Source organism: Sorghum bicolor, chromosome 5 (assembly GCF_000003195.3).
Source record: "Sorghum bicolor cultivar BTx623 chromosome 5, Sorghum_bicolor_NCBIv3, whole genome shotgun sequence".
Taxonomy (NCBI): domain Eukaryota; kingdom Viridiplantae; phylum Streptophyta; class Magnoliopsida; order Poales; family Poaceae; genus Sorghum; species Sorghum bicolor.
The window spans coordinates 68,457,234-68,470,366 of NC_012874.2; the positions used below are offsets into that span (position 1 = coordinate 68,457,234).

The window sequence follows — 13,133 nt, forward strand, 5'->3', positions numbered from 1 at the left end:
TTTCATCTCTTGCGTTCTCATGACGATATTAATTAGCTCTCTCTTTTAGTACGTTGTTTTCTCTTGTGTGGTGTATTGTTCTTAGTTATTTCTATTTGTTTGCTTGTATGTTTGCTAGCGTGCTTAGTGTGCTACGATCTACAAGTAAAAAAAAAGACCGTCTGCAAGCGCGGGAGATTAGAAGTTGTTGACCATATGCTAATGTTTGAGAAAGTATGAGCAATTGGATCAAGGCAAGTATAGCATCTGGGGTTTCTTTGTGTGACCATGATCTTGTGACTTGATTAATGTTTAAGCAACAAACGATAAAAATGACTTTTAAGCAACTTGAGGATTTATCTGTACGTGATCACCCGGGATTGAAGTGCAACCATGAGGGCTATAATGGTTAGTCAAGTATGAGTAACTTTTCTAGCTCGTTAGCGGTTATCCGTGTGGCGCAATTGAAGGATAGCAGACCATGGATCCCTGTGTGGTAGAATCACACGGACTGATTAATGAAACCAAGCGGCTCTAACCTGTTAGACAAACTTTTGAAACGCTTCATAGTGATCCCTACCGACCTCCCTAGCAAGAGGGTTAAGAGATTAGCTACCTCAGACGAAAGGGTAAATCATAACTTATGGGTAAAGATATACGACCTCTACAGAGTGTTTATTAAACCGGTATACTAGCCGTGCTCACGGTCACGAGCGGCCTCGGGGACATCTACATTAAGGGTGATGATTCTTGTTGTGTTATGATACTCATTGTTTATTGTTTAATGCTCTATATTATTTATGTCACATTGATCATGAGATTGTGGTATCTATACAATCTAGTTGCTATACTTGTGGAGTTTGACATGGACTCACTCTTGCTATTTCGCCACACCTTACGTTATATAATTTATGCATTGTCTTTTGATATTACATCTTATTTGTAGCTATATGTGAGATTTGACTTCTAAAACTCATATTTAGTGTATATCTGGTTTTGTCCTTAAAATCGGGTATTACAATCCTCCACCCAACACACACTGCACCTTCATAAGTTTTTGTGCATCCTACTCTGCCTGCTAGTGCTTGAGCTAATTAAGTTGTCGACACTAAGACCATCCTTAATGGAGATTTCATGATCCTGTTTCCAACATATGCATCCATATTTTGGAAACAGTGTAGAAGGGGATGAAACTCTCTCTACTCCCGTGAAACTCTTATCATCTCTTTCTTCATTAATACAGTGCCACATCAGCATATTTAATGTGCATGAAACTCTAACGAAACTCCATTGAGACTAGTCTAAGTAATGATCGTCTTTTGCGGGACCTGGGAGAGTTAAAATCTGTGGCACCCGACTCAACTCCTAAACAGGAGGATGAGAGAATTCCAAGCTAGCTCTGAAGAGAAGTTGACCGATTATAGAGAGTCTGCCTCCATTGAGCTACTCCATTCACTTACAATTATAAGACGTTTTGGTTCTTTTATACATAGTTTTTGCCATGTATTTAGATATAGAGTAAAATACACTGGCGGCCCTTTAACTTGTCAGTCTGTACCACTTTGGTCCATGAACTTGCAAATCCAAAAAAGTGACCCCTGAACTTGTTGGCTATGTGTCACTTTGTTCATCATGTGGATTTGCACTTAACCCATGGCCGCAGTCTTTATGCTTATTATGGCCGCCCAACCCAACCAGCTCGCGCTCGCGAATTGTTGTGGCGATTCATTCAGAATTTCAACACCACCACGAAGCTCTTGAAGCTTAGAATAGACTACTTCACCATGGATAACCTCGCCCTCGTCGACGAGGCGAGCCGGGATGAGCTTCTAGGTGGTTTGTCGTCGTTCAGCCTTGTGGAGCAGCTTGAGCTAGAAGCTGAATATAAGCCTGGTGAGACATCAATGGTAATGCTGGCAGACTTGCTCCATTATTCTTGCCCTATGGTTGGTGACCTCCGCATTAAGCTTACCAACCAATATGAAACGCCTTGGAGTGAGGATGGAGAGAAATCTTTTGACAAGTCTGTCAGTGGCTTCAGGAATCGCAGAAGAACGTCATTAGCTGGACAGAACGATGAAAACGACTATGAGGATTTCGGTATCCCTGGCCTGAATGGTGAGCGTTCATTCAGTTGCCTACAGAGTCATCTTAAAAGAGTGAGCTTGCAATTTTTCAAGGACGAGCCAAACTGCCTTGGAATTCAAGTGGCCAAGTTCTTCGCCAAGAACGCGATGGTTCTGCAAGAAATGCAAATCGACGACGGCTGCCAGGAAATGCTGGAGCACATGAATTTTAGTGTCCGAAGATGGATTGCTAACAGAAATAACGGCAATAACCAAGCGACTGTGAAGGATTAAATTCCAACGTTAATTGTCGCGCGCTTGTGTGTTCTGTACAAGTTCCCTTCCTTTTGGTTTATTCTCTGTTATTGATGCTTTCAGCCCTGTAATAATATCCAATCGGAATCAAAAACCTTCATCTTAAAAGAATATCTAAGTGGCACTAAGACCTTGTTGATTGCAGATAATGTACTGTGTGTTTTGTGAAGCTGCAGCAGATATTGTATTATTGGCATCTTCATTATATATGGTTCTCCTCTTACCATGTTTTGACGTGGACCGTGTCTCACCTTTATACTGGCTGAATACGTATACGGGCCCACTCGGTCGGAACAGATCGTTTCACGGTATATTTTACAAAATTCGCCAAAACTCCAGTGAACATTGATTATCATGAACAAAATCTTGGATTTCGAGTTGCATCTTATATAGATTTTCCAACATGTGTATCTGTGCTTGTACACATACACAAGGGGACTGAAACGGGCCAATTCTCGGCTGCTGTTACCAGCTGGTCCATTCTCGTGCACAATCGTGCAGAACCACAGTAAAGGGATATGACATTACAATACATATAATGTTACACAGTGGACACCTATACACACCAAATTTCATCATTCCGTTTCCGTTACAAAATGGTGTGGCAATACATCAGTCACAGCAGGTTCTTCAGTCTTGACGTCATAATGGATTGAAGTATGCCGGTCATGACTCATGGATTAGTGCAAATGATTTGCATTCATAAGCAAAAGAAAAGGTGGCGACTGAATCCTAAAATCCCCTGAAACCACACACAGCATTGTGCCGTACATATTATAGCCAGCCTTTTGCATGTATACATGTACTGAATTTAATAATTTCCCTGCAAACTGGACAAAATAGCCAATGTGATGACTCAGCAACTGAGAACATCAAAAAGCTTAGCCATCAGAAGGTAACTGATCCTCCTCAAGCTCCATTGTACATATGAAACATTCCCTCTGGAAAATCAAAAATTCCTGACAAACATTGAGGAGCAATTTTGTTGGTGCCAAGGGGGGGAAATAAGGACTGGGTGGATTAACAAATGAAAGATCATTGAAGTAACCTGCAACTGCTGCTGGCTGAACAAATGCATCATTCCAGACTCGGCTGAACCAACTAACTCAATTAGTTTGTCACAGTTATCTAGAGAATCGCCAGCTGCGGAGAGTGCAATACATGCCTGCCAAATAAAAGCAACAAAGATTAATGTATCATCTACACTGGACAGGGACAGCAAGAACTTATATGTATTTTGTACTACAACTACAATGCAATTGTAAAAATGATTTGCTTGATCACCTGCATAGATCTTAGAATTGTTTCAGGAAGGCAGCATCTCCGACACAGCCCTCGAATTATGTAAGCAGCAGTGCTCTCCACAGAGCCACTCCCATCAGAATACCAAGCATCAAGCCGTGAAATTGCCATTGAAACTCCAGGTTGGAATCGACTGAGTTCACCTGCCATAATAAATCATTCAAAACCGGTACACAAAATATTTCAAACAGTGGTCACCTTTTAGAGTGAAGATACCTTTAAAGCCAGCAGCCATGACTGCGGCAAGAAGACCACCATTGTTGGCTTCATGAAGCCCATATCCATCACCTTCTGCCGCTAAGCAGCGAAGAGCAACTTCAATACAGCATGGATCTCTAGAAGACACCTGGACATCCACCTGCTCATTTGCTCAATAGATAATACACATTTAGAATTTGCAGAAGTCTACTAAAATATATTGAAGTTGGAACTCAAAGTGCTGTCAACAGTTCTTACTAGGCGCTATAACTATTTTGATTGACTCACATGTAACCAGACTAGACAAATTTATTTTGGAAGCAAAAAATCTTTGAGCAAAAGGACCAAACCTTCAACTGGCGATGCAGCACATCATCTTCACTAACAGTTGAATATAGTGCACTTGTCAAAGCTGTGCATGATGTTGCATCTGGTAACATACATTCTCCAGAAGGTAGGCAGAGCATTGCAGAAGCATGCAGCTCAAGGAAAATAACCTCTGAGGATTCAAATGGACTGCTCTCGACAGCATACAACCATGGTCTTTCATCCCCTGATCGCAACGGACAAGAACATCAAAAACAAGGAAAACAAAGTTGAATGCTTACATATACTATCGAAAATTTTGCAGCAGTGAGAAGCATATATTCACACAGGTGCATCATATAAAACCATTTATGACTTACTGCATAGTAACAAGAATGCCAAGTCCAGTGTTTCTTTCGCTGCAGCAACAGCTTGATCCTTTTCCTCTGCCGAAAGCATCTCAGGAGAAACAGCAGCATTCTTCATCTCAATTTTAAGCCAACTGCGGTAAGTTGCATCAAGGGAGTAATATTCATGCTGTTTGCCCATACAAAAGCAATATGTGGTTAAGAATACTATTATATTCATTACATAAAAATAACAAAATTATTTGCATAAAGATAAGATGCACATCGGTATTAACAACGGAGACCATACCCAATCTTCAAACTCCAGTAAGTTATCAGATACCTCCGGATCTTCCAGTGAAATTAAATTTTCTTTTTGCTTTAACGGTTCAGCTAAAATGGCAAGCAACTTGTGTGGCCCTGCTGGTAGCTCAGGGACTCTCCTCATTGATATCAGGGAAAACTCCCTGAACAGTGTATTGCTGATTGATAAAGAAATAGTATATAAGTTTCATGATAATAGCTTTTTGGAAAAGGAAATAAAACCATCCCACATAAATTTGCAACAATAAATATAGTGATAGCATGAAAAAAATATGAATCCATGTTTCTCTTGTGCAAGAACAAATTAGAGAACTACTTACCTATGCACCAATGCCCGTATCAGAAGCTTCCCAGTGATCATTTGAAAGTCTGGAATCGAGGATGGTGGTGTGAAGCAAAGCCACTGAATAACCATTGCCTTTTGAAGTGATTGCAGATGATGTTGATGTGCAACATCAGAGAAATCCTCATCATACTTACTGGGTTTTGTTTGTCGAGATCTTGAAAGCACTCTGAATTAAATTTCAAAAGTTCTTAGAATATATCAACAAACATAAACAAAAAGTCTGAAACTTGGTGAATTTATTGCAACATATTCACAGGATTAACTAACCTCTCAATGATCTCTTCAAAACAAGCCTTGGATGCATCATCAGATGAGAATGGAAGATACTCCACAGCAGAAAGGAAGAGCTTGTACATAGTATGCAAACTGTTGCCAGAAAAAGAAGTGTGAGCATGTATATTGAATTCATTTAAAATTACTGAATTAGCTCCACTGTCTGTATTTTGTGCAGCCACTTTGATTTACAAACAAGGCAATAACCAAAGGACACGCAAGAACGAACAACCAAAAATAATACCGATTAACCTGTGTCCATTCCATTATTATGAAAATCAATGGACAACCAAAAATAAAACTGATATACCCAGATACTCACAATGGCAAACAATTACTTAGATAAGCATATGATAATAATACCTGCTATTTAACCTTAGTTCCATCATTTCCACAAACAAATTAATGCAAAGGTCATGTTGAAGCTGAGAGGCATATACTCCAACCAACTCCTCTTGATCCTCTGAGAACAAATACCTCACGTACCTGGAGTCATTAAATTTTCATTTGTGATGATAAATAAGACACATCAAGAAGGCATACACAGCATCTGGACTAAGGTGAGAATGTAAGATAAGATCAACAAAAATAAAATAGCAATGCTTAGTTTGGATAAAATAATACTAGAAATAAAGGATCAAGCCCTTGATAGATTTCATGGAAACAATGCATGCTACTTATGTAACTGTATTATGGAAATTGTTATGCTGTAGTACCATACAATTGAAATTTAAAATCACCCAAATTGATATTAAGGACCAGTAATACTGGTTGATTAAGCCCCAAGAAGCAAACATTGAAAAGTTGGGGCTCAATGCCAATGCAAGATTAGTTCATAAGTAATACTTACATGTTGATGATGAGATCACCAACAGTAACCAGTTTTTCATCCAACTCATCGTCCATTTCATCACTGAAAAGGTGCCTCAGCACAAGAACAATATGTGCCCCGAAGCGTATCATCTCAGGGTCATCAAGGGGCCTAGATGAACACAGAAGTTATTGAAAAGTGATATGATAACGGATTTAAGTATTTGAGATTGTCACATACAAAATCACAAAGACTTTACCTTGCAGTATTACTATGGTTCTCTTCAGCAGGTGATAACCATGACCATAGAAGGTCAAGAAGATGAGATATATGCCCACTCATGAGATTCATCTGCAATTAGACAATTAGGGGATCGCAGCTCCAAATGGGTAATGACTAATGACCTAATGACCTATCAATTTTTATTCCAGGGAACTTTCAATGAAATGTGTTTTTTAGCACATTGATCATATGTGCCTTCCAGTTAACATGGGCCAACAAAAAAAACATAAAGTTACTGAGTTAGAAAAGAATTGCAACCTACAACTCTCCAAAACAGAAAACAGGTAACAAAGACATGTTCATATGCTTGGAACTTTGGATCCACACATATGTAGAGGTGTTTTTACTAGAAGGGCCTTGGTTAATGTAAAACAAAAACTGGCATATTATCAGAACAGCTCATAAAAATTAGCCCAATTCGAGTGCTGCCATGTAGAGCAATTTACTCAGTTCAGTAAATCCCATTAAAAAAACATAGACAAAATGTGTGATTCATAGAACAGAGGTTGTCCTTCAGCGGTTCATCCTTGGAAACAAAAATTACCTGAATTTGTCGATGCTGCTCGCGGCATGCTCGAGACACAGTTTCATGAACAAGGTCACTACATCACATGAGTGAACAATAGTATAAGTAATTAGAAAATGGATAGGATCATAGGCAGCACTAAATATTTAATACCTTGAGTGGAGTTTCTGCAGAAGAGCAGTTAAGTCACGAGGTTGCTGATCAAGAACATGGTATGGCCAACTTTCTGGACCAACTGAACTTTGGGCTCCATTCATGTCATCGTCAAGCTGCTTTTCATCCGGTCTACTTGTTTGGTACTGAGATAATTCTAGATCCACTTGAACATCTAGCCAGGATCTTGCCATTGCCCAACAAGCTGACTAGAAAAGGGAATGAAAAAAGATGCATCACAAACCAGCAGTCGAATCCTAACTGGAAAGAATAACATCAAATCTACAACATACCTCCCAGTCAGTACAGATTGGCAAGATACGCTTTAAGTTACTGCACTGTAAAGCGTATACAGCCATCTCATAACGGCCTCCATCTTGCTCAGCAATTTTCTGAAAGGGTACTATCAATTAGAGTATGTACAGAAGCAGCAAACTTAAAGAATGAAACAGACCAGTTGTTCAATAGTACAGCACTACTAAAGAACACAGAAAGAGGCATACTCTAGAACGTGAGTAGAGTTCACCTCTGAAGCACAATACGATGCCCATTTCCAAAGACGCCACTGCCGCCCAACACCACTTTCTAATTCAATGGCTTGTAGTGTTCTGTACTTTCCATTCTTGTGCAATGCGTCCAGGGAAGGGAACATATCTATGCCACCAAAAGGACAAAGAGTGGCAGCTCTCCATGCCTGAAAGTATACTGAATAGTCAGCGTCAGAAAATAATAGAGATGATAATAAGAATAACACAATCTACCCTGACTGATCTACCTGGCCAGCAGAACGGCACAACTCAGATGCCTCTTCTAATCTTCCTGCTCTTAAAAGAGTCCATATATCTTCTAGAAGCAATTCATCTTGCTTCTGCTTATAGACAAACAAAAAAAAATGGTATTACTATACTTGACGCACTAAATGAAAAGGATTTCAGAAGAAAGAACTGTTTTGTATATAGTGATGTTAGTCAATTGTTTCCTTTAGATCATTGAAGAAATAAATTTAAAAAGGCAAGATCATCCAGGAAAAACAAGGGATAGGAACATGAAAGTTGACTAGTTCGCATAGGTGAAAGAACGGTCCCACAAAGGTCAAATGAAACCAACTGCAATGCACATTTCAAGCATCAGCATAAAAGATTATATGCACCATAAAAGCCTACCTTGTCATCAGGAAGAAGTTGGGCTCCTTCACGAGTTGGAGCATCAAAATCCACATGCTTCACTATAGTAGAATCATTATTATTTCTTTTTAGGTACCTCTGTGTACGGTGCCAAACACCAGAACTTGGTAGGTATGAACCAACATGAGGTCCTCTCACCTACATGAGTGAATAAGCAGGGTGTCATCTTATTAATTTGCTCAGGCATATAAGTCGATCAGCTACTGTATAGTTTGTCCTATGACTAATACCAACAGAAAACAGTCCAAAGGGTAAAGAAATAACTGAATCAAGAACATCAGGACAAATTGTTATGAATGAGCCATAGATATGTCATAGTTATGTTGTAGCTTGTTAGCTTAACTTCTAACACTATATAAGACATTACCAAACGTGTAAATATAGAATTACAGATTACTACTATCTTTACTCACTTGTCATGGAAATCCTACAAATTACTCCTCTGTCCCAGAAAAAGTATTTTTAGCTTTTAGACACTAGGTTGGACCCATATTAACATGAGATTGCAGCCTACATGCCTCCACACTTTCTTTTAATTAGCGGCTTATTCCTTGATTAGCGTGGATCACCTTCAATAAATAAGGGTACATGTGTAATTTCTATTGAGCACTAATCTGTCCTATAAATATCTTAAAACAACAAGTATTTGGCACCGAGAGAGTATATTAGTGGAAGGTTGCTCCATTCCATGTCAATCACATGACACCACAGAATTCCCACAAAATAGAGGATAATAGTCATTAAAAAATACCTTACCTTCTTCTCCAAATCAAGAGCTTCAGAAGCAAGACCTTCAAGCCAAAGTATGATCCGCAGACACAGTTGCGCTGTAAGGTCTGCTGCAACAAAGCGGCAAGCCTCCTGATGGGATGTAATTGGCGGCTGTTTACAAGTATACATCGCAAAAACTTAGGTGAATATACATATCAGAGGACAATAATTCAAAGGAAAAAAAAATACTTGAATCCATTGGTAGCTATAACTTAATATGTCTTACCACCAACAGCTCTCCAGAAAGCTCCTCATGTCCTGTCATGAAGCAGATCAAATAGTCAAGAAAATACAATAAATTAGTTACTCCAGAAGTACTCATTTATAGTTTATAGTACTGCTAATGAAAATCATTTATAGAAAGAATGATCTTTTTATAAGTATCCAAAAATTGTAACTATTACCTTTGCCATAGAGGTGCCAAAGAAGTGACCAGGAAGCAGCTTCGTCCAGTAAAAGTTGTGCCTTTTGCTGCATAAGTTTATCGTCCACCATCCGAAGCTTTCCAGTGGCAGCAGATCTGAAAATTTAAGAGTGTCACACAGATATCCCAAATTTAATATATAAGCTATAATACAGGTCTCATCAGTTGACCTTAGCAGCCTTGTGCTTTAGTTGAAACAAATAGGGAAAAGAACTGCATTCATTCAGTGATAGCTGTGAAGAAATGAATGGCAAACTAAGTCCTTAAAAATCTAATCAGCAATTTGACTAGGTAACAGTTATAACAGGCAAAGTGTCAGTTTGGGAGAAGTAAAATACTAAAATCTAACAGCCGAAATGGAGTTTGCAATGACAACCTGATTGACTCAGAAGCATTTCGACATGTCCTCTCAAATTGTTGAATTACATCTGGGACGGGCATCAAACCTGAAACAGAAAAGAGACATTAAAAACATAACTAAGTCCTTAAAAATCTAATCAGAATTAACTGGAAAATGGAAAGGAAGTAAAGGGTGTTGCTATGTCATGCAACTCAAGACATAGCTAAAACCTACACTTCCTAAATTCGGATTGCCAGTCACTGCACAAATAAGGTTGGAGATTTCTGGAGCTTCTACTAATCATCTGGTAACTAACAGATGGTCACACAACATGTGCTACAACGCTCAAGATGAAGGTTGAAAATTGAGGATAGAATTTGCAGCCACCCAGTAATAAACTGCTATCTTTTGCTACTTGAAAATATGTGTGATTTATTTCAGAAGAACAAGTTTAATTAAATATTCATTATTGGTTAAAATCAAATAAAACAAAAAGGGAAATAATAACAGTGATTATAAGCACATTAATTGACAACAAACATAAAACAACGTACAAACAAAGCTTTGGAACAGAAAGCATCACTGTACTCCTCTAACCTTGGTTCGCAGAATCAAGGAGAGTTGCAAACATTGTAAAAGACGTTTCTCCTTCATGCGGCACATAGATATCGTCCTCCAGTTTGACGGGTTTCAGCGCCTGCCTCACTGCTTGCCTGCCCGAACTGTATGCTGCGGCTGATGCAGAACCACCATCAAGAGATGTCCTTTTCGCTGAACTGTACAGTATCGATCCATCCAAGCTTTCCATGTTGGAATAATCGGCGGCTTCCTGCTTTATATCCTCAAGGAGTAAACCAGCATTAGGCCGCCTTGGGATGCTTTCTCCATCGTATAACAGTCTTGGTCCAGAGGACTTGGAGAGTGAGCTTCCCGGCAGAGGAGAGACATTTGAAGAAGACAATCTCTTTCTGTAAATTGCAACGCGAAAAACATAATTAGCAACCACTGACAGAAAATTTTAAAATAGAATGTCTGCACAAATCGCATACATAGGGTTACCATATAGCAACTCTCCTGTGGTAAAATAAGCTGGTCAAACCATTTCGACCATACACAGAGAAAACCAGATGGAAAAAATAAGGGCACTGGGCCAGTGATTACAGGTTTGGTCCAGGACTAGAACACAAAACACCAGTTTGAGCATTGAGAACCAGCAGAGGTTGGTTTGTGCCATTCAAGCACTCCCAAATCACATAATGTCTCATCTGTGCATTGGGGACACTTGTAACTAGTTGGGTTGCCAGCGCAACAAGTTCTGATTTCTATGCACAAAAATGTTGAGCCTAATATGCTTTCCAAGCAATTGGACGTTCCAAAATGCTACCAAGGTGATAGGACATTAGTACTAAGAAAGCATATGCCTCAGGGTATCAACGAACTGATACATCTTATAACCAACGAACCTCCAATTGGCACAGGCAACCCCCCCAGAACACATCTAGACAAGACCATCGCAAATCAACCAATCCGCCCCATCCCTCCCACGCATTCGAACCTCAACCGTCGCCAATCACAACTAACCCGCCACGCCCGCATCACCTATACACAGCAGCGCAGCATTTGGGAACGCGAATGAAGGAGGGGGATAGGATAGGATAGGATAGGAGGAGAGGGAGCGCCTGACCTGTAGCGGCGGTACTCCTCCCGGCGGCCGGAGGACTCCGGGTCGAAGTAGCTCGGCGTCGGTGCCAGCGGCGGAGGCGGCAGCGGCCTGGACGAGCGCGGCGAAGGCGAGGGGTCCACCTCCATGGACGCGGCTGCAGGCTGCTGCGCGGGTCGGGACTCGGGAGGGTTCAGCTAGGGTTTTGGTCCCTCGCCCGCCTCGCCGGAGTCAGTGACTGCGCGCCGCGAGAGCTCGAACGAATTCTTTTTTTTTTCCCAGAGAAAAGAGACAGAGGAATAAAAGAAAATGTTAATGGCACGGGGCTCGGCTGGTTTCGGGGGCCCAATTCGGGCTTCACTTGCTGCGTGGGCCAAATTGATGGAAGCATTTATGGGCCGGGCTCACAATCAAAGCGCTTTGTCGGTCTCTCTCTCTCTCTCTCTCTCAAGTGTTTTTTAGTTTGTCATCGAATACAAACTACAGAATGTCAAGTGCTAATGATGAAATGTAAAAATACCAAAAATTTTAGAGTTATGTTTAGTTCAATCAAAATATAGATTTTATTATCCTTATTATAGCCTCTTGAGGCTTATTTGGGCCTTTTTTAGTCTTTTGAGGCGAAAATCCAAAATGAAGAATAACAATCATTTTGCAAAAACTGTTGCATGGTGTTTAGTTCTATTATAAAAAATAATGGACCAAATTTCAAAATTATAAAAAGGAAACTAAACACCTCTTGAGTATAATTTTTCTAAGCGCCTTTTTCAGATTGTTTTCAAAACGGATTTATTAGCAATCAAATTCAACAGTTTATATATATAGGGCATGTTTAGTATAGTTCACAACACCTTCATGAGCTGTTGTGAGCTTTTCTCTTTTTTTTGTCAAACACTTATTTCTAAAATAGCTTCACGGGTGAAGTTATTTTTTTTTTCTTCTCTCACAAACACATGAGTTGGGATGAAGGTGAAAAAAAAGTAACTTATTGTAGCTCTCTCTCATTTTTCTCTCAACTATGTAAGAAGTAGTTGATGAAGCTATTTTACCAAACACTTTTTTCAAAACAGCTCAGCTTCATCTAGAAAATTACTCATAAAAATATTTTCTAAAAGAACAACTTTACTATTGATTTAAGTTGTGTCAAACAAGACCTAAAAACACAATCAGATTCAGCAGCACGTAATGTTGGATTATCATGGTGTCGTAATACTTATCACCAGCCCACGGTATGCGACTTTCCGGAGGATAAAGATGCTGGAGTACGGGGCTAAACTAGCCGTTTCGATGGATCGATCGAAAACGGAAACGATCGAGACGGAGTGCACTGCACACAAACTCGAATCGATGCCACTCACGGCAAAGCATCGATCAGTTTCTAGTTGAACACGAACGTTAGCTATCCCTGATGACAACAACGTCGTGCTCCTCAAGATCCCAGTTGGACTCTACTCTAGATCATTCGTATATATCCATATATAGGGTATGGTGTGGTGTATCTATCTCCTATGTATATACGTGACGGT

General features: G+C 39.8%; 1 protein-coding gene across 1 annotated transcript; it reads right to left on the reverse strand.

The window, feature by feature from the left end:
• On the reverse strand, positions 2,727-11,883 carry LOC8068347 (nuclear pore complex protein NUP107). Its single transcript, XM_002451147.2, has 24 exons — positions 11,632-11,883; positions 10,545-10,915; positions 9,984-10,053; positions 9,588-9,703; positions 9,410-9,441; positions 9,169-9,294; positions 8,392-8,550; positions 8,004-8,096; positions 7,755-7,922; positions 7,522-7,620; positions 7,229-7,437; positions 7,094-7,151; positions 6,527-6,618; positions 6,307-6,438; positions 5,820-5,942; positions 5,451-5,549; positions 5,158-5,349; positions 4,824-4,995; positions 4,547-4,703; positions 4,211-4,413; positions 3,879-4,020; positions 3,645-3,805; positions 3,409-3,525; positions 2,727-3,319 (listed from the first exon to the last, which is right to left on the reverse strand). The coding sequence occupies exons 1-24, from the start codon at positions 11,754-11,756 to the stop codon at positions 3,242-3,244; spliced, it is 3,294 nt and encodes a 1,097-aa protein (XP_002451192.1). The 5' UTR covers positions 11,757-11,883; the 3' UTR covers positions 2,727-3,241.